General features: G+C 44.4%; 1 protein-coding gene across 2 annotated transcripts; it reads left to right on the plus strand.

Annotated features, from left to right (window-relative positions):
• On the plus strand, nt 1-27026 carry FAM20B (FAM20B glycosaminoglycan xylosylkinase). Of its 2 annotated transcripts, none has more exons than XM_068417023.1 (8): nt 1-77; nt 7828-8257; nt 10996-11082; nt 13519-13628; nt 16064-16235; nt 18941-19132; nt 21435-21494; nt 23215-27026. In XM_068417023.1, the coding sequence occupies exons 2-8, from the start codon at nt 7881-7883 to the stop codon at nt 23444-23446; spliced, it is 1230 nt and encodes a 409-aa protein (XP_068273124.1). In that variant the 5' UTR covers nt 1-77; nt 7828-7880; the 3' UTR covers nt 23447-27026. The 2 variants fall into 2 exon arrangements, with proteins under 2 accessions (XP_068273124.1, XP_068273123.1); XM_068417022.1 differs by lacking the exon at nt 1-77 and adding an exon at nt 458-719 and having other exon boundaries at nt 7727-8257.
• The last annotated feature ends 825 nt before the right edge of the window (nt 27027-27851 follow it).

The following is a 27851-nucleotide window of genomic DNA, read 5'->3' on the forward strand; positions in this document are numbered from 1 at the left end:
GGCGGCACCATGTTGGGGAGCTGGCGGGGGCTGGTGGCGGCGCCGGCCGCGGCCATGGAGCGCGGGCAGCGGGCGGGGTGAGTGCGGCGCGGCGCGGGGGGCGGGCGGGCGCGGGCCGCGGGGCGCTCCGCGGGGCGGCGGGGGCCGGGGGAGGCCGCTCCTGCGCCTGCCTGCGTGGCTCGGCGGGGCGGCGGCACCTGAGGGGCGGGCACGCCCCTGCCGCCTCTCCCTGCCCGGGGCACCGGCCTGGGGAGGGGCGGTGAGGGCAGCGCAGCCCGCCGCCTCCCGCCGGGGCACCGCGGCGGCGGGGCCGGGGTGGCCGGCGGGGGTCGGGCGTCTGCCGCCGCGGGGGCTGGGTGCCCGCTGAGGAGCTCCGCGCAGGGGGAGGGAGAGAGGGAGGGAGCGCGCCGCGCCCGCGCAGGTGCGGAGCTGCCTCGTCGGGCCCGGGCCGGGCAGGGGCTGCGGCCTCCCGCCGAGCTGCCCCGCAGGAGGAGGCGGGGGTGGAGGGGCCTCCCGCCGGTCTGGCTGCGCCCTGCGGTGCCGGGGGTGGCTGCGAGCGCCGAGATCCGCACGGCTGGGCCCCCCGGTGTGTTCGGTCTGAGCGGCTCTGCCCCCCTGGAGATAAGTCTGCGGTTCCGCGGGTGGAAGATCAGGTTGCCGACATACCCCCCGATTTCAGCCGTGGTCGGTTAAGGACTTCACGGGCATCGCTGTCGCAGGTGTGAATGTTTCTCCGTGGTCTTACGTTGCCTTCCTCTCTTGGATCCTCGCTTTCAGGTGGAAAAGACCCCCGCGCCGCTGTGGAGCCCGCTGCCTTCCTAACGGCGTGCTCACGCTCGTGACTAGCTCACAGAGCACCGCTGGTGGCTTAGCGAAGGTCGTGGTCCGGGTGTGAGAAATAAGAGGTGTTATCGCTGAGCAGAAACGCTGATCGTAGTTGTCAAAGCCGTGGGTTTAACCATTTTTAAAGGACATCTGTCTTTAGATCTTTTCTGGATATAGATGTGTATAAGCCGTGCAGCTGGTTTGGTTTATGCTAGCTGAGGCCCTGGTCCTACAATGTATGTACATGTTTTAGGGTCTGAGCAAACAGAGATAACCGTAAAATGCAGACTCTGGTCTTGCAATGAATTCCATGTGAATAGATCCCACCCGGTGCTTGTTACGGAGTAGGGCATCAGTACTCTGCTCTAACTTGAAAATGACTCCATGCACCCCTTATGTCCTTAAGTCTGACCTACTTTGTTGCAACAAGATTTATCTCCATTGGCAATACAAAATCTCAGGGGAGTGAGGTGGGTTTTGTTTTCTCGCACATTAACAAAGTTGGCAGCTCAATTCTGATACCAAAATCTCCTGTCCTCTGGTACGTTGTCGGCTGCCTCCCTTCTTGGGAGTAAGGGAAATTGATTGGTGCTATCTTAAAGCAGAGACAGGCTTCTTGTAGCTAATTGTCAGATAGATGTACAGACTCTGGTTGAGTTTTTGGTGCCCATCAGAGGCATGAACTGAATAAACACAAGAACATCAAGTTGAGAAGGAAGACTACAGAATTTTCTTACTGCTTTGGCTTTACTTCTGAGTTGAACAAGGCTCTCTAAAACATTTCCAGCTTGTGGTGTTGTATATCTGCCTGTGATGGTCAGGTGGAACCTCAGTAACTGGGATGGGGACAAGGGGGAGTTGTTCCCTTGGTAGTGAAACTGGTTTGGTTGTTTTGTGACCAGGTCCCAGCACGCTCTGCTTTGGTACCCTCAGCTCCTGCTTGGGTCCCTTGCTGTTCTCTTCACAGTACTTTCATTTCCTAACTTCTCCTGCAGCGTTCCCAGCTCCCTCCGTGCACCAGCTGTGCACACGCTGGTTGCCCAGATGGCCAAGGCAAACAGACAACTGTTGAGCTAATGCTGCAGCCTTTCCCTCAGCGCTCCCCAGCTGCCAGTTCCCAATAAACACATAAAAACTCTGTCTTCAAAACATCTACTGTTCTCCCAGATGTATTTGAAATTAGCCAGTGGATCCAAAAGCTTACCAGTGAAAAGTGTGATTATATAAACTTTGTTTCCATAGGAAACCCTCCTTGAAAGAAAGTTGTTCTGTGAGGAGGATTAAGGAAGCCTGGTTTCCTGGGGACTTATTTGCTACATCCTACCATAGTAACTCCTGCCTGTCTCCTGCCCTGCTGCCACCTCCCTCTCCCCAGGACTGCACCCAGGTGCCACCTGCGTCCCCATCTGCCCCGTCTTTATGTGTGCGGCCAGCTGAGGCAGGTGTTCCCGTTTGCTGAGGGGCCAGCTGGCTGCCGGTGAAGACAGAGGATATATACCAAGGTGTCCTTGGCTTCTTGAGGCTCCTGTCCTCCATCCAGCCAGTTGTTTTTGTAAAGCTCGTGGGTGTATTCCTTTGGCAAATTTGGCAGAGGTGTAGGTAACGGATTCTAAAGTTACTGAGGAATATCATGGGGCAAGGTGGACAGGCAGATGGAAAAAATTATTTCATTTCTCGTGGAAGACGTGTGAGAACGTATCAGGCAGTTCCTGATTTTTACAGTTGCAGCACAGATAATGCAGAGGTTAAAATGCTTGTGATCTTTTGTGTTTATCTATAGCTCTCAACCAGGGATGCGGTTGTGCATGTGGAAAGGAAAGTTTGAGCATAGACTGTGGCAAAGAGTTTTGCCTATAGATAGCGGGGGTTTTAACGGAGAAAGAGGTGGAGAAAGAGCAGACGAGTAAGGATGTGTGAAGCCTTGTGCACGGGGTTACTAAACTTGTAGACAAACCAGGCAGCAAACGGAGAGTGGAAGTGACAGAATGAGTCTGAACCGTCTAAGCAGAGGTCTGTGGGAGCCTGCCTGTGCACACTGAAATAACAAGGCTTACGCAGAGAGGGAAAGCGTGAGGTACCGAGGAGCTGGCCAGAGAGGGGAGGAGAGGAAGAAGGATCAGTCTGGTGAGCCTGAAGTACATTTTGGGAAGAGGAACATGTCACTACCATGTACACACTTTCTTAAGGCATTTTCTGGGATTTACTGGAGAATTTTTAAAGACTTTTTGATAAAAGATCCCGAAAGGCATAGTGTGTATTTAGGAAGGGAAAACATGCATTTAAGCAGGAATTGGAGCATGCTTAACCATATTTATTTCAGATTGGCATCTGTCTGAGCTATGATTGTGTGCTTGTGCTGACAGACCAACCCTTGCCTGCCCTCAGACCTCATTTGTCATTTGGAGCATAAGAAAATCCTTGCAAATGGTATGCAAGTGTTTTTGAGATAGTAGCTGTTTAGCTTTATGATATAAATATAAGATTATGATATATGACATAGTGTTGATCTTGTGACTAATAAAAATTGTTTTCTGGGATGTGGTCCTCTGCTAATTCAGGCATTTGCGTGCACAGTGACCCCACCGTGATATTTAGAAGATGCTGTTACTTGAATATTGAGTTGGAAGGGTTCTTACTTGCTGAGAATACAGACCTGGCCCTACTGAGAGACAAAATTGATCGGGAAATATCCGGAAGAGGTAGTGAAAAACAAGCAGCATTTCTTAAGCAAACTTGCCAGTTGACTACACTATTAAAAAGCTGGTATGGTTCTTTATTTCTGACTATTTTCTTTTCCTCATTGATCAGGGGTATGATAAAATGGTAGGGGGAAGTGGGTTTTTCTGTGCTTCTGTGACATAGAGATGGAGTTTGGGTGGTAAAGCAACAAAACTCTTTGGATTATGGCTTCTGTTTACTGATGGTAGCTGGAGATAAGGCTAAGCAGAAGCTCAGGAAAGAAATTTAAAAAACAAAACAAAACACACTTGTAGAGTTACCTGACCTTGGTAAGAGATCAGTAGCCTCTGCCCAACAGCAGGAGGGATGTGTGTTGTTCTGGGACTGTAGGTGTACAGGGATTACTCTGTCCTTGTATCATCTTAGCCCTGGTTGGAGGCTTAAGCGCGTTTGACTTCTGAAAACTTTATTTGGGTTTTTCCTTCTCTGATGCCTGCTGATTCAAGGAGCATCTGGTACCATTTTGTGCATCCCCTATTCCTACGACTCTTAATGTAGAGGTAAGCAGCTGCTCTGTCCTTTTGTCAAGCGTGAAGACCCTTGCCTTATCCTCTCACCCCTCTAGTTTATGGAACTATTTGGTTCTTCGGTCTCTTTCTGAGATTATCCCTGGGTTTACTTTTATCATTGTCCTAGATCTTTTTGCCCTTCCACAGAGTTCTGCTCACAGCTCACCCTATTTTCCCCTTTTTTCTTTTTTTAAGTTATTATTTCATTTGTTTCTGTGGCCACCTTTCCCATCCCTGTCCTCATTCCAGAACCAGCTTCAAGCTTCCTGAGCTTTTATAATCCTCTTTTCCAATCCAAGTCTTTTCCAAAGACTTGTCCTTTTCTTCAAATTAACTTCTTCCAAAACTGTGTAAACATTTTCTTACGACACCTTGACACTGTCACTCTTGCCATCTTCAATTTAAAACAATAAAGGTTAAGTTCTTGCTCTCTGTGGTAAACTTCTTCATGAATGGATTCATTTTTGTTGGCTGGTGCGGCGCTAAGCATAACATTGACACCTAAGGGGTAACATGCAGGCTCTGCAGCTAGAGTGTGAAATGGATTTCATAGCAACCTCGGGGGTGATTGGTTGGTTGGTGGAGGAAAGCAGCTGATGACACATTTCGGCAGCTGTCAGTAAAAAGTCAGAGCTGACTCACCTGCTTAAAGCTACAGCGAGCAAAATCAGGGTAGGGGGTTAGTTGGGGTGTCAGGAGTAATTGTGTAGCTTCAGGAGAAATGTTTGGTGAGGATTGGTTGCTCAGGTAAGGGAATTACTGACATGGCTTATAGCAAATACTTAGTTGGGTTTTTTTTCCAGAGCTGTCACAAAAGATAAGCTAGGTAAATAACCTTTAATTTAAGTGGTGACTCTAGTTATGTTCTACCCCTGGAGAAACTCAGCATTCCTGAAAATCAATCTGGGAAACTGAGTGCCCGGCTTGAGCTCCAAAGGTGTGAAACATTTCTGTCCCATGCTTTAGTTGGCCAACACTGGGCTGCAGGACCTTCTTAAAATATCTGTGTACATATATACATATCTCCTAAAGAGGAGTACCTGTTCTGAAAGGAACTGTATTCTTCTCTGTAGCTTCTTATGAAATCTCATGGATTTTAAAAATGAACGAAAGCAGATCTTGGTAACAGCAATGCTCAAAATGACTTAGAATTACTAGTTTTCAAGAAGTGAAATTATGAAATTACAATGAGAGGGTACAGTGGTAGCCGGATCTGTTTTGCTTGCTTTCTTAGATTTAAAAATAATATTATTTAGGGCTTTCCTTCTGGGTGAGTCTGTCTTTGCAAGAACAGAGGCTTTCAGGTCAGGTGCATCTTCCTTGTCTGTGCTTCTCATTCTCGTGCTTGCAGTGTGTAATAAGCAAATTGACGTGCTGTTTGGCTGCCTAAACAGAACCAAGATGAACAATAATTTGGTTTAATTTCCATGTAAACATGTGGCTTGTTGTCTTTCACTATTAATACAAGCACTTATTTTCCAGTAGATCAAAGTCAGGATTACAGAGTTAACGGGGGACCGTAGTACTAGTTTGAAACATCCCTGATACTTGGTAGCCTTCTTTCACCCTACCCTCTACCCTTCGTTGGGTGTTTATGTTGCTCTAAGTGGTTGCTATTAACACTAAACCACTTGTTCACATTTCAATTTTAACTCTTCGTCATTAGGAGACTTTCACTTTCTTTTCTGCTTCAGCAGACAGGTTTTATAGGAAGCATTTAAGAGGCAAAATGTGTAACTTGGGAAGGGCCAAACTGAACTGAGCTGTCACCTGCGGTGGGACAATGACAGCAAAAAAAATCAGATGGTAAATGCATGAAGGTGGAAAGTACGTGGAGGGCAGGGCCATGCTGTAAGTGCCAGTGCTGACTCGAGTAACTTCAGGTGCCCCTCTGCAGGTAGGTAGGCTTTGTAGGCGCTTGATGGACGATCTCCCACAATTAGAGCTGCTCTGCTGCCCTTCCTTGTCTCTCTGACTCGCACCCGTGTCAGTGTTTTGTAGTGAGATGATAAACTAAACAACTGTTTTGTGCGTTGGCTCAAAAACTAACAGCAGCAGGTGGTTCGACACAAACCAAAGACGGTGGCTAATGTTGGGGTGAGTCGGCAGCCTGGATCGTTGAACTGCCTTGCAGCTGGGTTGTGTGAATGCTGACACTGACGCGGGGGAAGGTGGGAGAGCCACGTAGCCGGGAAGCAGGGTGGGTCCGCTATAGAGCTAATGTAAATTTATTTAAGGTGCTGTGGAGTCACTCCGTGGGCTTGCATGTGCTTTTATAGTAGTACTCTGATGCGGTGCCAGCCTGAGTCTGCACTGACAGCTTGCTCAAGGGATGCGCCTTGCTGTCACCTGCTGTTTGCCACGACCTCAGCGTTCGATGTAGGTGCACCTCAGCGATACGCTCAGGCCCTTCAGAACCATTGTAACCCCTGTGACCTTTGCACACAGGGCACAGCGTCCACACAGGCTCCGAGGCTGGCTGTGATCTGTGTGTGGCCAGCAAGTCATAGTCTGGCTGTCCTTTGGTTGCTGCTGGTGAATTAACTCAGCCTGTGCTGCTTGTTTTTCCAGTGACATGATTAATGATGACTGGTTTATACGCTTATTGTTAAATCGCATGAGAAGGCTTTTCTATATTAGTCCTGCCAGAGCTCAGGGTGCCATTTGTGGTTTTCATGGTTAGCACAGCTTGTGCAGAGAGAAATCTCTTGGCTCTGAGCATTCCTCAGAGATGTGCCTTAGTGTCTGTTTCCATTTGGGTTTTGACTACATTCAGCTAATACTCTGAAGATAATTTCTGTCCTCTTAATAGAAATACAGTTGATGGTGTGTTATGTGGTCCTTATATGCTAACACTGTACTGGCCAAGGCTCGTTGAGGGGCGAGATGTGTCTTGCAGCCCATTGTAAATATAGAAACACAGATGTGGGTTTAACTGTGTTGTAGGTGAGGTATCTGAGAAGAGGCAGTATTAGTGGTTGGGGGGGTTCCTTGTTAATTTGGCGTTGATATTGCATATATTTTGTATGTTTTTTGTGGTTATTGGTTTTACAGTTGGCTGCAGAAAATAACGTAGTTAACCGCAAGGAAGTAAAGATGTCGTCCTCTCTGCCCCAACCCTGCCTTTTTTCTTTAGAATGGAAAAAAGCTGAGTAAATTATAGTGGCAGCAAATGAAAGGCAATGAGCAAATTAAGTCTATTCTTTCCTTATGTCTTGTACCTTCAGGAAACTAGGCTGTGCAGCTGTTCTCACTGGTTGTCAGATGTTGGAAAATCTACCTGGGAGCTTTCTCGTGAGGGGCAAATCTTTAGGAAACCAGAGGTCGTGGGTTCTGTTACTAATGGAAAAGTATTTGTGAAATTGGAGCCATCAACTTAAACTCCAATCCTCTGCAAAAGCCTTGCCCCTGGTAGTTGCAGCTGTTACCATTTCAGCTGCGTAGAGATGCTATCAGGCAATTTCCCCTTTGGTGCAGATCACTGCAACACTACAGGAAGCCAGCAAACCCCATGTGTTCTAACAGAAATGTTTGGGCCTTAGGATACGAGTGTACATAAACGCAGGCTTATGTTCCAAGCATAAACTTGATTTTGAGTTTGGTGGGATCTGCAGGAATGCAGTTTTGTAAGTTTGTGTTTTGTTTATTTTTAGGGGTACCAGAAGATGCTTCAGTGGCGATACCTCTTTCACAATGCAAGTTATGAATGAAATTCATTAACTAACATCCCCTTCCTCACCCTGATCTCCAACAGACTTCCTGTAACGCTTGGAAGAAAGGATCAGGGGAGAAGGGCTGAAGGTCACCATGAAGCTAAAGCAGCGAGTTGTGCTGTTGGCCATCCTCCTTGTCATCTTCATTTTCACAAAAGTTTTCCTCATTGACAACTTGGACACCTCAGCTGCCAACCGGGAGGACCAGCGCGCCTTCCACCGTATGATGGCGAGCCTCCGTGTAGAACTGGACCCCCGGCTTGACCATACGTTGCAGTCCCCTTGGGAGATTGCAGCCCAATGGGTGGTGCCTCGGGAGGTGTATCCTGAGGAGACACCCGAGCTAGGGGCTGTTATGCATGCCATGACAACAAAGAAAATAATAAAAGCTGATGTGGGATACAAAGGGACCCAACTGAAAGCTTTGCTAATACTTGAAGGAGGACAGAAGGTTGTCTTCAAACCCAAAAGGTAAATATTGCCTTCAATAACTGAATTAATAACTGATTTATATATATTTTTTTTATCTCCATGTTGTTGCATTAATGTTTAAGTTACAAATTTAGACATAAATGGAAAGGCTGCTCTGTTATTTGTGAGACAGTACAGAGCCTTGCTGGTCCTCTAGTACCATTAGGTTGCTGTGCCAGCTGTCTCTCAGGCTGTATAGCATTGATGCTCGAAACAGCCTGTCTTTAGGTTAAAAGAATAATCACTGTGTTCAGTCCTGAGGGAACGCTGGTTATACCTGATGTTTCTGAGCAGTGCCTTCCTGATGGTGGAAGTGCGGGTTCTGGCAGTGTGGAGACAAGTCTTGCCTGCTCGTTCTGAGTAAGGGTCACATCAAACCGCCACGAGAGAATGCAGTTCAAAAATGGGGAAGGAGTGAAAGTTTGCAGTGGTCTTAAAAGTAGATCTGGGGGTCTGGTGTAGCTACATGAAGGCTGTAGGAATGGTTTGGTAGGTCAGGGTGAAAGCCCCAGAGGTTCCTGTCTGTTGATAGTGGATACTGGAGGGGCACTGTAAGAAAGGATGGGTGTAGTGATGCTTCCATGGTATGGTGATGGATGGTTTATGGTTATCCGCAGGGAAATTTGTCATGATTGAACGTTTACTAAGGGTCTTGCGGATGTCTGTAAAGCTTTTTGAACTGTTTGCCTTTGGGGGAAAAGGAGAAGAAAAAAAGATGTAAAAAGTGAGGCAGGTGTGTTTTGTGGGAGTGCACTGCGAATGTAAAGTGTTGTCATCACAGGAGGAATACATCCCTCTCCAAAGGATATTGGGTTGAGCAAGCATTTCTGTCACGTTAATGAATGATTAGAGAACGAGAGAAGAAAAATCTGCCCTCCACGTCTTGAATTCACAGCCCTGTTTCAGTATAGCCAATTACTGGTCTGGCTGGAGCTTCACGGTGGGGCTAGGCTGTGTTAAACAGCGTGAGCCTTCCACGCAGAAGTCTTGGTGGTAACGGCAGGCGGCTCGTCCAGTAAATGCAGGGACAAGACATGGCCTTTCTATAGTGCTTTCTGTACAAGTGAGTGCTGCAAAGTGTTTCACCAAGCATTAAATTACATTCCCACAATGGAATGTCAGCGCAGGCGAGCGCGGTGAGTATGCTCCGTCAAGGACGTGTGCAGCTGGGGCTGTTTGTAGGAGCGCTAGACAGTGTGGTCCTAGCTGTGCTGGTAGACCCATGTTCTCTTTATGGCTGCTGAATTGTGGGTCAACTCTTGTTCTGTCATTGCAAGATAGTCTCTTTAACTAGCTTTTGACCTGAAAGGTACGTGAAAGTTACTGCTAAAAATCATTTTGAGAAAATTACTGGTTGGGGAAGAGTGAATTCTCTTGATTTGCCACCTTTGCTCTAGAAAGGACTAGATGTCTACTGTGCATGGAAGCAAGAGGCTGGTTGTGTTTTACCAGTAAGTTTTAGCTCTGCAGCTTTCAAAATGCAATCGTGTTTTCTAAAGCCTGCTGTAAGTACATGTGAAAGCCTGACTTCGAGGACATGTTCTGAGGGGTAGCTGTCTCATTTCAAAATTTCTTGAAATCCAGCCTAAGTGACTAGTGATTGATAGTTCCTACCATCACATGCCAGTGGTATATGTGAAATAAGGTGCTTGTTTGGAGTAAATTCCAGTTTGGCAGGAATCTGTCAGATCCTCCTCCCAAAAACTCCATACCATACAGCACTGGTTAATTCTTTCTTGAGCTTCCTTGCAGAGAAGCACTTGCTTAGACTGATAAAATAGACTGTTGTCTTGCCCCAGATCTTCTCTGAGCAGGGTTAAAACATCAAAGCCGAGCACTGTGGCTTCTCTTACACTGTTGCTACTGCTTGAACCCCAAGTGTGTTGGAAATAATCCAGTTTACACAATTGGATACATAGATGGAAATGAGAAAATAGGTAATGTAATATGGCCTTACTCTGTTTGAAAATGTATTGCATTTCACCCATTTGCTCGGTATTGATTGTGGTATTTTCTGCTCATCTGAAGCGTGCTTCTGAAGCAGTATCTAGACCTGATTCAGATGTTGTTAATCTCAGAAATTTGTGTTTGCCTTGACTATTTAAGTAACATCCATTAAAAAAGAAAAAAAAAAAGGGGGGAAAAAGCCCACCACTTCACCAAAATATACCATTGTTGTTGTAATGAGTGTCTAATTTCTCTTTCTTGCTGTTCATAATGTCTTTTCTCCACCAGAATAAAGGGTCTTTTTATATCCAGTGTTGTCCTCAGGTTCACGCTTGCTGATCTTCTAGCTACTAAAGATTGCATTTGGCATTTCTTCCACAATATCAGATTGTGTTTTCATGTTAGCCTACAATCCATTGTAACCCGAAAATTGTTTGTGGAGTTGCTGCTTTCCGGTACAAATAGTCCCCTGTTCTGTAGCTGGGTCTGTGCTCTTTGTTCTTAGACGTGGCTTGGCATATGGTCGAATTAAAACTCGTTCGTTTGAATGGGCATCGCTTCCCAAGCTCTTGAGACCACTGTACATTACTGACCTTTCCTCCTCATTTACTGCTTCAGCAGTCTGTACACTATTTAATCTCATTAATAATTTTCCCTCTCCCATTGGCAATCATTTTGAAAGAGACACAGAGTCTGTTTAACGTAGCACTGTTATTGCACTTGTTACTCTGAACACCAGAATTGATGGAAATCCTGCATGAATCACTTTCTTTGATTTATTTCAATCACAGGTATGCCAGGGATTATGTAGTGGAAGGAGAACCGTACGCTGGCTATGACAGACACAACGCAGAGGTGGCAGCCTTTCACTTGGATAGGTATGGAATTATTGGGTTACCTGGTTTTATTGTCTCTGGTAAACGCTTTTTCAGAGTTGGGGAAAAAGGAGTTCCTTGAAGAATACGCCTCAGATGTGAGCTGTTTCTAACCTGCCAATATACCACACTGAAGCCAAAAAGAAAAATTAGCTTTTTTGTGAAATTTCATTTCAAAGATCTGTGCAAGATTCTAACATTTAAGATTTTTGTGAAAAAATTGGAAAGGAGAATGAGCACTGAAACCACTGATACTTCATACTATATGGAAGAAAGAGCTTAGCCAAAAGCTGTGGTAGAGTCGGAAATGCTGAATGTATGTGCTCAGTTAATGTCCAGTACACTAAAAAGGCAAGTCTAACGTCTGGACTAACAATTTAGTCTAGGCTAAATATGAATCAGTGCATCCTAGAGGAAAATCAGCTATTCATACATTAATTGTATTCAGGGGTACCCAGGTGGTTTTGTGGACCTGAGCTGGAGGTGCAATTACCAGAAGAAAAACAAAGTGTACAAAGAATGGGACAGAAAATAACCAGACACTGAATGTTGATAGTTAGGAAATGCTATTAGAAGTGAGTTTCATCTAGAACAAATAATCACAGGCTCGGTCCCCTCATTGTAAGGGGACTATGTTGGCACTTCAGAGATGATATCTGAAGATAATTAAAGATGTGAAAAATTCATGTATGAGGAGACTTGAAATCTTGGGAAAGGGAATAAGGAGGGACAAATACAATAAAGAATAGAATGGTTGAACTTAAACTGAGGTTTCTCAGTGCTTAAAGAAGAGACTCGTCACTGTGACTGAATTCATAAGTGGTAAAAGTTATTAGTCTTAATTCACATGTGGAACTCATTGCACAGGTGGTGGAAATTAGTAATTCTAGGAAGGTGATAACTAGTTATGTAACACCCGTTGCTGTTGTTGCAGTCTTTAGGTAGCGGGCCAAAATCAGGGTATTTTAAGACAAAAAAAATATATAGCCAGATGTGTGTTGTTCTTGTGCTTTTCAAGACAAACGCAGACTTGTGTTTCCCTGAAACAGCAATGATCAAACATGGTAAAGCAACAATTCAAAGCCTCTTTCCAGGGTCCAACCCCCTCTTTCTTACCCCTTCCGTGCTTTCTCTTTGGCTCTGTTTTGGTGCTTGTTTCTCTGGCCTTTCTTCTCTCTTTGTGGGTATACACCTCTCGATTCTTCAAGAATACCTAGCAGAAGCTACCTGCCCACATAACTTTAGCACATACCTTTGTTTTGAATGGTAACAGTTGCATGTTTTGTCCAAGGATGCCGTTGTTTCAAGAAGGATCTGAATCACATTATATGTTTACCGCTAATGGAGTGGTTGTGCTACTCAGGAGAGTGGCCTTTCAGCTGTGGGTCTGCAAATCCAGGGGCAGGTTTTCCAGATCTGATCTCCATGCTTATTTACTTGGAATCCCTGCATCTTCTCAAGCTGTACATAACTCTGTATTGGCTATGAATTTTGTCTTCATGCATACGTGATTTGTTCAGACAAACATTTTGCGTTGCCCTTTCTTAGAGGTATTTTATACTTACAGGAGGGAACTTACTCGTTCAGTATCTTAAAAAAAGACTTTGCGGCTGTTAAAGAGTGACTCTCCCAGTATCAGACAATCAGTGCATTGTCCCTTTTTCAGAAGGGACAGTCCCTTTTCAGTCTCTCTTTCTGAGATGGAAAGGCTACCAAAAGGGTATCAGAAGAGTTGGGGCTGATGTTGTACTGATGTTTGTACTCCTCCTTTGAGCACTTTTAAAATTCCATGACAAATGCCCGAGTCATTTGTGGTCACAGAGCAAAGACTGTGGCAGACATGGGAGTGGAACCTGGATCTTGTGACTGCAAGTTTTGTGATTATTCTTCCCATCTCTCTTTTCTCTCCAGACGCTTCAGGCATTCAGTTTTGTTCTACCATTCTCTCTTCCCTTCTCCCCGCTCATGCCAAACAAAATCACTCCTAGATTGTTTACTTTCAACTATAATTGAATTTAAACATAACATTTTAATAGATAGTAATTCCCACAAATTCTAAATGGTCTTTCCAGGTGACCAGCCCAAAGGCCATGTGGTTACTGCTGCAGCCTGGACACAAGAGAGATGATGGTTATTTCTGGTACGAGGTCTGATTTCTGAGAGGTGGAGCATGGTGCATCCTGTGTTGCTCTGCTGCAAATACTCTAATAAAGGAGCGTGACTGATGGCCTGTAAAGCAAGTTTAACATCCAGGCACTTAAGAAAAATGAGTTTCCTTGGAGAAGAGAGGAGGTTGCTGCAGGGCTCCAACTTTACTCTTTGGTCTCAGTCATCTCAATTTCAGACAATGGCACAGAGGCTGTGGTTTGGCTTTGTTTTATTTTAGAACTGCTGCCTATGTTGCAAATTCTCATGTCGTGTTTTTTCACCCCAAATCAGAATTCTGGGTTTCCGACGAGCTCCACTGGTGGTTGGCAGGTTTGTGAATCTACGTACAGAGATCAAACCAGTAGCCACAGAGCAGCTTCTGGGTACCTTCATGACTGTGGGTAAGTGGATTCCGTGGATTGTGCAGCCTGGTAAAGAAAAAAGGTGTTTAATGGGGAAAAAAGAGACATGGGAATCTGACACAGCTATAGAAGAGTTAACTGTGATACAGGAAGCTGGTAGGTCTCTTTCTGTGCCAAGAGAGATCTTAACGCTTGTATAAGCCCATTTGGCGGGGGAGGAGAACTTGATTTTCTCCACGTAGTTATTCCTCTGTAACTTCTCTGTGTTCCCTCATGCTGCTGTTCCAGATGGGATTTTGTTTTGAGTAAGAATTTTCTCTCTGCTGTCAGAGGTTGTTAGAAAAGTCTATGATTAGACCTGAAAGGAAAAAAATGGAGTTGTATTTAATGCTAACACAGTGGTGATTTGGGATAATTTATAGAGCGGATGCATCAGTTGGTATGAGATGTTTGTGCTACATCAGAGTCTGCTGAGCATTCATAACTAAATGTGTCAGAACTTCCGTCTGTTGTTTACAGTAATAATGCTGTGAAGGACACTTAATGGGAATTATTAATGTGAACACCTACCAGGTGGTCATTAAGCACCAAGAAATGACTTATGCTGCAGCCTTAACTCCTTCAGGCTTTCATAAAATATTCAATTATTACTCTTTCCCCCCCCAACAAGAAGACTCTAGAGATGATTGTTCATTACACCCAAGAAATATGTGTGCCTGCATATATTTCTATTACACACACTGCTGGTAGTCTCACCTACAAAGTTTGCCTAACGCTTTCAGTTAATAAGGTGTAACTTTCAGATGAGAGTAGCTCTGCCTTGGCAAACTCTTTTTGCATTCAGATTGGGTGTCTGCCTCAGGCAGACTTCACTTTTTCTAATTTCAGCCAAGATAACGAAGCAATTTTCTAGCAGAAATGCTGACTTGAAAAGTGTGGCTCCAGAAATTTTCATTGCCTTTCTTTAGATTCCTTGGAACTGCCTGTTCTGCAGAGCATGAACCTCTGGGGAGAAGGTTGTGATCTCTTGTCAACCCAAATTTGACCAAGTTTCTGAGGTTTTGAAGAAAAGATAATTCATGCATGCTCAGTGCAGGTTTGCTAGAGTTGCAGCTAGAATCTCAAAGAGTCCTGTCTGCTGCTAGACCTGCTGCAGGCCACGGATAGGCAGAGAGACTTGCAGGGCTTTCCATAGAAGTAAAAGATCTGGGCTGCGGCAAGGCCTGTGTTGTTAATTATCATCTCTCTGATGTCCTCAAGTTGTCCGACTGGGGTAGCGGGAGCACAAGAGCCGGGTCTGGATGGAGGACTGCGAAGGAGTGCTGGCTGGCTGAGGGATGGTGGTGTGTAAGGGTGGAAAAGTGAAAAACACGTCTTTCAGTGAGCTTGGCCTGGTTTGAGGAGGATATTGGATGTAGAGCCAAAGGAGGAAGGGGCAGGGAATAAGTGGAATCACGAGGAGGTGAGACATCGTTGAAGAGTATTTTGGAAGAACATCTGTGGGTGTGGAACTGGAATTGACTTGGCAAGGGTCAAGCGAAGGCAGGTTAGAAGGGTGAAATAGAAAAGATTAAGCTAAAAACATTAATCTAGGCTACGTAGATTACTTTACAGCCTACACAGACCTTAACGGACTAAAGACTGCAGGGTTTCGTTGTTCCTTTCCTATCAGAAGACACTCCTCAAACTGTTGACAGATCAGCATTCCTAGGTCATAGAAGAATGACAGCCCATTTGTGTTTCCCCTGCTGAGTCAGCTCCAGTAACTGAGATGTGTGGCAGGTCTCAGGGCTCCAAATCCATTTGAGTTCTGCTTAGTCTTTTTTCACTTGTCTCTTTTTGGTCAGCTTTTTCAAAAAAGTGGGAAATCTTGCCTACGAAGTGTGAAATTTATAAAACAAGCAGTGCTAAAGTTGCAAAGTCAAGGTCCTAAGGACAAGGAAGGGATCACAAAAACTTGTTGGTAGTGCAATGTTGTATTAACTCTCAGTGTGGTAGAAACATTCAAGCTTTGCCAGGGAAGGTTCAGGTTGAACATTAGGAAGCATTTCTTCTCAGAAAGGGTCATTAGCCATTGGAAGGGGCTGCCCAGGGAGGTGGTGGAGTCACCATCTCTGGAGGTGTTTAAGAGAAGACTGGACATGGCACTTAGTGCCATGGTCTAGTTGACAGGGTGGTGTCAGGGCAATGGTTGGACTTGATGATCCCAGAGGTCTCTTCCAACCTGGTTGATTCTGTGATTAGAAAATATAATTACTCTCTCCTTTGAATATTAGTCTTTAATGTTGCTTTGAATGAATAGATGTCTGTTGTATCTCTTTTGAGCCTCTCCCTCTCAGAGATAGGAAGCATGAGGTCAAGTGCAGGGAAATCCTATTGCAGGGAAGGCTCTGCTGCAACAATATGCTTCTGAATTTCAGTTGGCATCCCTTGGATTAAGTTCTGCTCTTTTGATACCTCTTTTTTTTTTTAAGGTAATAACACTTGCTTCTATGGGAAGTGCTACTATTGTCGGGAAACAGAACCAGCTTGTGCAGATGGGGACATCATGGAGGGCTCAGTGACTCTGTGGCTACCAGATGTCTGGCCTCTTCAGAAACATCGGCACCCATGGGGTAGGACTTACCGTGAAGGCAAACTTGCCAGGTATGAGAACATGATAGGGTTATTCTTTGTAGGTAATAATAGGTACTAGACTTACCCTTGCAATACAGTGGCTAACGAAGGACCAGGTGTTCTCAAAACCTAGAGTTTTGCCAACAGCTTTGTTGATATGACAGTAGAAGTGAAGAAGTCTAGGATGATATTTAAATTAAATGAGCAAGAAAGAGCTCTTTGTTGTTTTCCACGATACTAAGTGCTGTCCTTTCCCTGCTTCTTGCCTGGAACAGAACTCCACCATGTAGTCACTCCAGGCTCTGAAAGTCTTGGCCCTGAGCACACCAAGACTTTTTTCTTGTGCCACTGGACCTTCTTTTGACACTGTACCTCTCTGTGGCCCACTAACATGGTAGCACTGTGCTGTTTTCTGCCAGACCTTATTTCATGGTCCTTATAGTTTGTTTCAAGAGTTGTGGAGCTGGTTTAGCTTAAGTAGGTAGGCACTGAAAAGTTCTTCTTTGCTTGGAATACCATCAGTATTTGGTGACCATACTCAGCATCTAAAGAATGCTTTTAGAGAAGGACAAACATGGGATCTAGTAATCTTGTACAGTAGATGTAACATGTCTGAGTATTTGAGTTGGAGATGTTTTTGCTGTGACCAGAGCAAATGGTTTTGAGCTTAGTAAATTTTTCCAACTCTGTGTCCTGGACAAGTGATTAGAAAGAGATCTTTAGTCCTTGATCTAAAATATCCATTGATTTCCAATGACGTGATTGTTCTCAGAAAGAATCTCATCCAAAGGCTTCATTGAATTGTTTTAGAGTATTAAATGCACAGTTTGATTTTTGAGCAGCAGATGTTATCTCCTTTCCAACAGGTCGAAAGCAGCTGTATTTAGTACATGGTAAATTGCAGTAATGAACTGACTGAATATCTTGGAGGTGTTTCTTTTTTTGAGAGACTGTTTTTCATCATAAACTGCCAGCTTACGCAGGAGTTTACCCTGATAGCTGTGCTGATTTGGGATTCGCTGTATTTTAAACTTACTTGCTCTTGCCTCGTTCAGATGGGATTGCACGGTTCTGTTGTTCTGCAACTTGTCACGTTGCGCTTTTCACTTTGAGAGCATCAGGAGAATTAAACGTTCTAGATGTCATGCTCTCCTTTTTCTGTGTCTGGTAATTATGGAACAATAACTCTGTAGGAGTTTTTTTCCTGATCTAGCTGCTTCTACTCTCCTGAGTTGACCTTTTGGACATAATTCATATAGTAACATTAGTGTACATAATTTTTAATGGAGGTGCAATAGATAAAATCCCTGACCTTTGAAGTCCTATGCTAATAGAATATAAATGATCAGAGATAAATGTTGGAGAAAGGTCTATCTTGAAAGACTGAATGGAAAATGAGAAGAGAGCATAGTGTATCTGAGAAATTGTTGCAAGGAGATTAAGTACTAATGTAAAGTAAAATGAGAAGAAAGAGAAGCACTTGAGGGAGAGAGGGATGTAGCATGAAGGAAATGTATCCATACAAGGAGGAGTACGTTCTCAGACATCTGCCTTCTGGGTTTGTGCTGTGAGTTGAATGTGAGTTGGACCTTGGTGCAAAAGAAAGAGGGAACTAGAGACAGCATTTGAGGTGTGTGACATGTTAACAAAAACATTGAGAAGATAAATTTTTGACTGCTCTGATTTGGATAACTGGAGGAAAGATGGGATATTGAGAGCTCAGGCTCCAGATCTTTAGAAGATGAGGTAGGTATGGGGCTGTGCTAGTAGTTAAATTCTGATCATCTCCCTGCTTTTATGACTCTCTGCAATTTTGAGCATGTCAGCGAGTCTCTCCAGCTTGTTTCCTCCGTTTCTGTTTCCAATTCACAGATGGTTTAAGGCGTTTCCAATTTAACTGCTATTTTGTGAAGGATCGTTTCAGTCCTTACAGGGAAGATGTTATAGATGTACTTGTTATTTAGGTTGACAGATGGAAGGGATATACACCAGAGATTTGGGTGGTTTGGTGGTGGCTTTGAAAACTGTAAAGAAGAAAATGAGAAAATTTAAAATCCTAGCTTTGGAGAATTGAGACAGGACATCCCCGTTGTAAGACCCCAAGTACATGCCTAGGTTATGTGTAGAAGGAGAGGAAAAGGAAGCTGGAAATCTTGCCAGTGGAGAAGGTGGTGAGAGACTTGGAAGGAAAGTGGAGAGGAGACAACTGTGAGTGAAGGAGAAGGAACACATGAGGCCCTTCTTCTCAGGACAGAGGAGGTCATTAGTAACCGTGATGAGGTTATTAGCACTAGAAAGAATAAATGAAGAGGATCACTGGAAAGCAAGACTGATGGAAGCAGGTCGAGGCAGTAGACGCAGTACTTGAAGTCCTTAGTCAGGAAGTTAAGGAAGGCGAGTTGTGATGGTAATCTTGGTGTAAGGCAGCCCAACCACCACTGAATTGTGAGCGGTGAGGAAGCAAACTCTGCCCTTGTTTTTTGTAGGAAGCTGGTGTGTAACCTTACACTGAAACTATAGCTTGCTCCATGTGCTAGGGTGTTAATATAGGATTTACTCTTTTAATAAAACACTTCTGTCTAGCTCACTGTTCTTTATATAGCCTTGACTGCTGCGCTCACCTTTTCTTTACGCACTCGTAAGTGAACAAAGGGGCAGCTATAAATACCGTTGGTGTGCAGTGATGGTTGTGCATTCCTTGAAGATTTGATTTGGCTTCTCTCCGTGACCTGCAGGTGGGAGTATGATGAAAGCTATTGTGATGCTGTGAAGAAGACTTCACCGTATGACTCGGGCCCTCGTCTCCTTGATATCATTGACACGGCCATCTTTGACTATTTGATTGGGAATGCTGACCGGCATCACTATGAGAGTTTCCAGGATGATGAAGGAGCCAGTATGCTCATCCTCCTGGATAATGCCAAAAGGTGAGGGGAAGGGGAATCCTGGCGGCCAGGCAGTGGTGAGCACAAGGGCACACATTTATCTATCTGTATCTCTCTGTTTTCTTTCTCTCACTGATTTTTTGCATTAATACATTTTGTGCTAAAAATCCAAAGCTTTCCTTCTTATCAGAAATTACTCACAATATTAGGGTCCTTGAAAGGCTGTGTTACCGAGCAGATACTGTGTACTCCAGATGCTGTGACTGCTTTGGGCAGTCTGACTCAAACTACAGAAATGCCCAAATTAACACAATATGACTTTTTTTCCCCAAGCAACTTCCAAAGGTTTGTTTGTGTCTCTCCTCCTATCCCCAGAAAAGCCCCTCCCTTTTATGATTTTAATTAATGGAAGATTAAAAACTTACAATTTATTATTTACCAGTGAGTATTAGTGAGTGCCGTAGTAAAAGTAGATCTTTTCAAAATGTGTGTGAATAATTGGGCATTCCTTACCTTCTGGATCTGCCTGCTCTGACTTTAGAAGGTTAAAAGTTTAAAATGGAGCTAGAACTGATACTGAGAGCCAAATATGATGATGTCCTGAATGTGGACACTATTATCAAAACAAAAGTGAAGCATGTAGTAACTGAGAGGAACTGATGAGAAGTCCGTCTTGAGGCCAAACTTTGCTATTAAGCATATGTGTTTAAGATGTGAGTTGTTCTGTCTTTGTTATAGTTTTTCTGTATTGGCTGGTATAGTTGAAGTTAAAAGTCCTATTGAAGATAGAGGCTTGTTTAAATCGTAACAATTTGCTTAATTTTTCTTAAAAACAAAGATAACCTATTCGTCTTTCTCATTATTTAGTCCAGAGCTCTCGAGTTTATTTTTTTCTGATGGCATTACCATCCGCAGTGGCAGTGAGTTTCCCCTGCTGTGGATGGACCAGCTTCTCATGGTTAGGTCTGGCAGTTCCTGGGCCAGGCTCCGCTCTGCGGTGGCTTTGCATGCCGCTTGTGCGAAGTGTGCACAGCAGTTGAGACCTCAGATCTAGACAGATCCTTGGAAGGCTTGTAGTTACCATTTCTGTCCCCATTTGTCTTTCGTATACTGGATTCCTTCCTTCCTCCCTTTGTTTCTAATTTGCCTGCAGTGGCCGAGTTGAGCATTTTGTCTTTATGCATCAGCCTGTTCAGTAACACTCCTTCAGTTACATCAGCAGGATGCACTCCACCTTGGGACTGCTTAATTACTGCTGCTTTCAGACTCTTTAGGTGAATTTGGCAAAAATTGTCTTTCTATAATGCTCTGGCAATGTGTTAGGAGGAAATTAGTGTGTTAGTCACTGGAAGTGAATATGGTAGTTGAAGGTCATGTCAGACCTTTCAGCATGGTACGTGCTTGTAACATTATGAAAACATTTCCTCTGGGGCTTTGCAGGCCCAGAAGTAAATTGTTTTCTTGAAAGCTTAGATAAAGGTCTTTCAGCTCCTTTGAGGTAAGTGGTAGGGAGACAATTTTTTCATAGAATCATAGAATATCTCAAGTTGGAAGGGACCCATAAGGACTATCAAGTCCAACTCCCTGTTCCTCTCAGGACTACCTAAAACTAAACCATATGACTAAGAGCATCGTCCAGATGCCTCTTGGTGCCATGACCGCTTCACTGGGGAGCTTATTCCAGTTTAAAGCTACTAATAACAGAATTATTTGAGCAGAGCAATGCCAAACTCCTAGAGTAGGTTATCTTTATTGAGGGGAAGGTTCTTTGTTGAAAACAGTATTACAAGGCGGGTGAAACTATTAAAAAAAAAAAAAAAAGCATGTGTTTAGATGAAGCTTGAAATACTGTGAAATCCTTTTGGCAGGCCTCCCTTAGAAAGTGTGACCATGAAATGTTAAAGTTTGTTGAACTATTCATCTAAGCTTGGCCGTCTGAAACAGCACGTAGCTGCTATTTCGTTCATTCCCTGCCCAGCTGTGTCAGGCAGGCAAAGCTCCCGCTCGCCATGTCCAGAATACCCATTATTCCTCTCCCTGGCTTCGCAAGATGATCTTGATTTCTAAACGCCTGTGAAGAAGTTTGCTTCTAAGGTGCTGTGGTCTGATAAAGAACTAGGTATGCTGATGTCGCTTCCATTTATCTGGTACATCAGCTGAGGCTGTTGAGAGTTTTATATCTGTCATTGGTCATGGCCTGTTTATATTTTAATTTAAATGATTTGAGCTGTTGGAGCATGAAATTGCCTAGTATTGATTTTTTTGAATTCTTTACAAATCTGTTGATCTTGAGAACAACATTAGGAGTTCAACTGGTTCACTTGATTTTAATTTTGCTTTTCAGCTTTGGAAACCCTGCCCTGGATGAAAGAAGTATCTTAGCTCCTCTTTATCAGTGCTGCATGTAAGTGAAATGCACGGATGCTGTTCACCTTACTTACACAATTCCTGTCCTTAGGTTTGCAGTATAATTAAGTTTGAAGTCTTCTGGCAACCTGAAAATGTTTGCTTGGGTACACAGTGCTTTACTTTTTTGAGGTGTGCTATGTTTGTTTGATGTATTGTCACTGCTCAAGAAGCTGAGAAAACACATTTTCATTAAGGCAGTAAATCAGACGGTAGACTGTAGGAAGTAGTCTTGCCTCCAGGTCACTGGTTCCAGTCTGTCCTGAGGCAGTACGACAGGTACTCTGGATCTGCAGCTGTCTCCATCCAGCTCCTGCTGAACAAAAGTTCACATCACAGTTTGAGCTCTCCCTGACAGAAGCTAAGGACTCAGTGTGTCTGGCAGCTTAACTGCCTTCGTTTCCAAATGTTCTTTCTAAACAAGAATGCAGCACTGCTCAGAGTGCTGCTTTCAAAGTGAAGTTTGTAGGTTTTGTGCAGGATTTTGTTTCTGCTTTGGCCTTGTGAGCTGTGGTTTTGTTCATTTTATTTTTAGAGGCTGTGACTTGTTGATTTCTCTTTTCTGTGGCCACTCTCTCACCAGGCCATTGCTACTTCTCATTAACGAATAGATAAAAGTACCAGGAAGAAAAATACTGATATATGTTTCCTGCATCTGTTACTTCAAGATAACTTTAAACCTTCCAAAGTACACTTTTAGTTGAGAGTTCCTTGAGCCTGTCCTTGGAGAGTTCTGTCTCCTGAATTCTTTGGGGCCTGTGAAACTTGGGAACTCTGCAGAAAGCCTGCGCTTTCACCTCCTGCTTGTGCCAAGCAAGGCTCTCTGCATGCTACCGTACACCTGGCCTACCTTCTGCAGGATTCTTGCAGAATCCGTATGGAGAACAATTAAAGTAAATGATTTTCACATTCTTTAGTTTTCTTACATTAATTTTAAATGCATTTTTGGTTTCCTGTTTTATGAGGATCTGGGGTCTTTCTCATCTAGATTCTCCCAAATACAACCAGAAGTTTATCTATGTAAGAGACTTGGCAGTTTCCTGCTTTTCAGATATCCTTTCCTTCTGATACCAGGCAGGTGCCATATAAGAAGTCACATGCATAATTGTTGTAACTGTAGGTTTGTTACAATACTTGCTAGTTTCTTTGGAGGCCGTCAAAAGCCAAGAGTTTAGACTAGTGGTGCTAAAACACAAACATTTGGGGGAGAATCCCAAGAGACTTCACAGAACAAGACAGTTCAGATGGGCTGACATGAACAAGTTCAGTGGCCAATGAAGCAGAAAGATCCCTGCTATGTTCCCTTTCTGTGGAAGTTCAATTGACTGACTTGTGTGCTTTGTGATTGTTGGTCAGTGATGCTCTTCCTGAGGTAACATGAGGTTTGTTTTTGAATTAACAGCCAGATTTAATTTTCTTTCTTTTTCAAACTGTGTCTGGGAGGTATCAGGACTGAAGAACTTCCTTGGTAGCAGTTAAAAGAACTACGTCACATTAGATTCTTTCTTCTTCACCTTCACTTTTCAGGTTTCACTTAGATCTTGCATATAATGCAGTTATACCTGGACCCTCCCATCCCAAAACCACTTTTATAATAAGACTGTTCTATTTAGATAAAATCATGATGTAAAAGGCTCCCTCAAGAGGTTGGCTTTGGTGTTGCTGGTGGGACTTCAGCTGGACAAAGGTACAATGACGTGTTTGTTTTTCTGTTGCAGCATCCGGGTTTCTACCTGGAACAGGCTCAATTACCTGAAGAATGGAGTACTGAAGTCTGCCTTAAAAACTGCTATGTCGCATGACCCCATCTCACCAGTGCTTTCTGACCCTCATCTGGATGCCCTAGACCAGCGGCTTCTCAGCATTCTGGCTACAGTGAAGCAGTGCACAGACCAGTTTGGGCCAGATGTTGTGCTGGTGGAAGACAGGATGACACTGTCTCATTTGTAATTGCAGTGGAAGACAGATGAAACTCCTTTTTTAAAAACAAACAAACAAAAAAGCGATAGAAAAACAGCACAATCAGTTCGGAAGGGCCTGGCCAAGATGGACTGAAATGAACAGGAAAGCTTCCAAGCCAGACAAACAGAGGTGACACTGGCTTCTACCTTGGGCTGGCAGCAGTGAGAGGTGGGAAGTTGGAGCCTTGGATGGCTTGGTACCCGTAATGGCATCTTGGCCATTGTGGTGTGTCCATTGCCGGCAGTGGACGTTGCACTGGATAAAAATGGGCTCTTGGTGTTGGCGGAAGTGTGTGGAATAGAGACACTAATTTGTGGACTGAATCTAGAGGGGACAAATGGAGATGAACAGTACGGTCCTCTCCCCTTCTCTTCCCCACGTATACTCGTGCGAGTTTTTGTCTGATTCAGGGTTGTACGTAATCAGCTGTGAGCTGGTTAGGCATTTACTGCTTCTGTAGAGAAAGAGGAAGTGGTGAATAGAATAATTATTAGACTGAAGAGCTGTGCCACCCCTCCAGGGGTGGGATGTTCTTCTGAATGCCATTAGGGGTGGGAGAGGGGACCTCTGCTGCTCAGTTGTCCTTTCCTTGATAGAAGGCTGGGAAAGGGGTTTGCCTCATATGTAATAATGCTTCAGTGTTTTTGCTGAAGTCCTATCAAAGATTTATCCACAGAGTTGGAGATTTAGGGGAGGACAGGGTGGTTATACAGCACTTGGTAATTAAGAGGTTTAAGTAAGTTTCCACGTGTCTTGTCACTTTTCTCCATTTATAAGGAATCTGGCAAGGTCTGAGTAGAGAAAATATCCTTGCAGTCCTGTGTCCATGTTAACCAAATTTTCATTGTGTTGTAGCTGAGGAGGAGGACAGAATGCGTCCTAGGAAGCAGGTTCTGCTGACCGAGGTCGTGCTGCTTTACTGTACGCCCTGTTTGATGTGGGGAATCTGGGATTCCCCATTGCACTGGGGAGAGAGAGGTGTATCGCAGGGCTTCCCCAGTAACCAGCAGCCATGGGCAAGGCCCTGAAGAGCAGAGAGAACCTTGAGCTGTGCTCTTTCTTCTTCATCTCACGTGGAGAGAGCTTCCTGCTGCTCGATGTTGTAACCACAGCTCGGTGCTGCTGTTTTGTGGGCACCAGCAGTTTTTCAGTCCCACTGTCTACCTGGCCTGGCTTGTGGCTGAGCTCTGAAGCTGTGAGCGTTTCCAGTAAGTTTTCTGCCTTCCCCAGCTGCTTCCTGCAAACCCCCACCTCGATGTTCTGAGCAGGGTGGTCATCCTGGCGTCCTCGCTCCTCATGGTTTTGCCATAGATAGGGAGAGTTGGTGTAAGTTGGCTTTTCGGGGCAGACTTATAGCACTCATCTTGTGCCAGTCCTGTCATCCCTCAGCGCTGCATCAGCCTGCACTGTAGATGAGCTTGTGGCCGTAAAACTTGTCACGCTTGCGGTAGGTCTTGAATCTGTGTCTCCAGAAGGGAAGCAGCTTCATCATTACGTTTCCAAATATAACAGCTTTGCATTGATTTTCGGTTCAGACAGTACAGTCCTTAGAAGTAAGGAAAGAGCTCACTTCCCAAAGTGATTGTGTTATTGAACTTGGGAGCAAGAGCAGCAAAATGTCCATTTAAGACCTTTTCCTTGATTTGTCTGTCCAGAATCTTTCTACCTCTGCAGTAGTGTGGCAGGCAGATAAAGAGCTGTTCCCTTGCACCTGCTGCCGTACCTGATTGAAGAGGTGTTAGTGAGAGAGTTTATTTTAAAAATGCAGGTTTATTTTGTTGAAGTCTTTTTGTCATTGCCTGAGCAGAGTATCTTGAAAGTAGAATGCGACTGTTTACCTGAAATTGAATTTTACGTTCTTCTAGATCTCTCCTGGACTTGGCCACATCACAGATGCACCCCACAGTCAGGATGGGATGTGGAGCTATTTGCTGGTGTTACTAGTCAGGACTGTAACACACGGCCAGCTTTTAGGACGCTGGTGTTAAGCTAGTGCCAGTTTATTGCTGTCCTTGATAATATCACACAGGCTTTAGAAGCCGTGGTCCTTCGGTGAGTTTAACCCACCGGCGTGGGTTGTGCCTCGGGGGTTCCCTCGGGGCAGGAGTGAGTGCGCTGGGCCGATGGTGAGCGTGGGCAGGAGCCACGCAGGGGCTGCCCCGCGCCCTCACTGGCTGGGCTGCGCTGGCAGTCAGGTTTGGGTGCTTGGGTGAGACGTTTTTGGGAAGTACTGTGGGCGGCTGTGAGGTGGTTAGTGAATGCTTTTGTTCTAAAGCAGAATAGGTTTGTACTGAGGCGTTTTGGCATAAGCTGTTTCCCAGGAAATTTAAGATGATTTACACAAAGGGGAGGTGGCGAAGCACACGGTAGTGGCTTGTAGCATTTTTAAAGAGCACGATCTTCTCTTTGAGCTTAATCATGAGCACTTAATATGTTGGGAAAGATCTACCAAAATCTGATGTTTTCATTTTCTGTATGATCAGTCTTGATCGTCTACATTTGATTTAATAATGGATTCCAAAAAACCTCTTTCTGCCTTTATAAAATTAAAGTAGTGTTCAGGACTTACATATTGCTTGTTCACAGGGCTCTGAGCTGAAGCTTTGGCTGTCAGATGGAACCTGGGGATAAGTTTTCCCCTGGTACGTGTCACAGATTTAAAGCACTGTATTGGTTTAATTGTAAACAAAATTGTGAAGTCTGGTATCATCAGTAGGAGGAAACAAGAAACGGTTCCTTTTTTCTTTTTTTGTCACATTGGTGCTTCTGGTCACTGTAAAGACCACTGGAGCTTGCTGTTCTGCAGCAGGAAAGAAGAATAAATTCCTCTCTTACCCCAAATCAGGAAGATCTGATTTTGGCCTTGGGATAATCTCTGGCATTTTGGCAGTGATCATTGTCTTGCTTGAATACAGAACCCTGAGAAATTTTAAATTGTAACCATTGCAAAGGAAATAAGCAGCAACATCCACGTGCAAACAGGGTTTGCCTGAATCTCTGAAAAATAGTGTCATTTGTGAGGCAGGTGCTGTGCTCTGTCGATGAGGTTTTCATGACACCTTTTAATTCTTGTTCACTGTGCGCACTGTAATCCGCTGGCTCCAGATGTTACAAAATGGTTGTGTTGTGGATATTAGTAATATCAGAGCGCTTGAAGCACAGAAATCAAGAACTAATTACAAAAAGAGCATCATCAGCCATCTGCTATTTATCTCCTCCTTCCTAAGTCAGCAGGCGAGCTGAGGAGACACTAAAGTTGGCTCCTCTTCCAGCAGCTAATGAACTGGAGCGTGTCTTGCCAAACAAACTTCAACTGAAAAATACTAATTTATTAAGAAGGTAATTTATTTGCTGTGGCAGCTGGAGCAAGATGCTCGAAACAGACACCCCTCTCGGAGCTGTCAGAGGATTGCCCCCGGGAGCAGCTGCACAAACGGAGGTTGCTAATAAGAAAACAGAACGCAATCATGACTTTCTACTTGTATCCCCCAGGGTCAGATTCCGCATAAAGCAACATTGTGTGAATAAAGATTTTAATAAAGCAACATTGATGGATTGTTTAAGTCTCTTTCTCTCTCCTGTCTCTCTCTCTTGTTCCAACATGTGGTGGGCCGAATGTTTGAAGCGTTTTGCTATTTTGCTACTGATGTTTCACAGTTATTCCTTCACTAATAGTTATCAATGACATTTTTTCCAGCCATGTGTATCCAAGAATGGAGTCGAATGTGGAGGTTGTTTGCAAGAGCCTTGTTGGTAAGGAAAGATATGTTAAGAAGAGTGTCCTAGAGTGATACAGAAGAAGAAGACGCCCAGCTTTAAGTGGTCTTCAAAGAGCTTTTGAAAGTGCATCTGATGGCCAGGCACCTAGGCTGATTTCTTGGTTGTGTCCCCATAGGTTGGCTTTGTTACCCTGCGCAAGGGATGTGTATTGAGTTGCCCAGAGATGTACGTGGCGTTGGCAGGTGTTTGTGGTTGGCTTTTCTAAGCTTTTATTGAAGCCCTTTTATGAGACGTGGCAAGTAAACAGCCATCAAAATCTCTTCCCAGTGAGTTTTTCAGAGGTAGGAGGTGATGCTGGAAGTCTGAATGTCAGGCAGCTGGAAGCCAAGGAAGCCACCGAGAGCTGCTGGGTACTTCTGAGGGCTGCGTGAGCCGCTGCCAGCCCCCTGATGGCTCCTGGGGACAGGACACCACAAACCGCCCAGGCACTGTGCTGCTCCTGGGGATGCTCTGACCTGGCCTGTAGCATCAGTGGGGCATTGGTAAATGACCAAAGGCTTTTTTTTTAAAAAAACCTACAGCTTCTCAGTTGAAACTTGGGACTTCAGCATTGCTGATCTTTGTAAGAACTGGTTTTTGGGATTTATTTTGGGGGGGGAGGATGTTCTGGGGT

Source organism: Nyctibius grandis, chromosome 21 (genome assembly GCF_013368605.1).
Source record: "Nyctibius grandis isolate bNycGra1 chromosome 21, bNycGra1.pri, whole genome shotgun sequence".
NCBI lineage: Eukaryota > Metazoa > Chordata > Aves > Nyctibiiformes > Nyctibiidae > Nyctibius > Nyctibius grandis.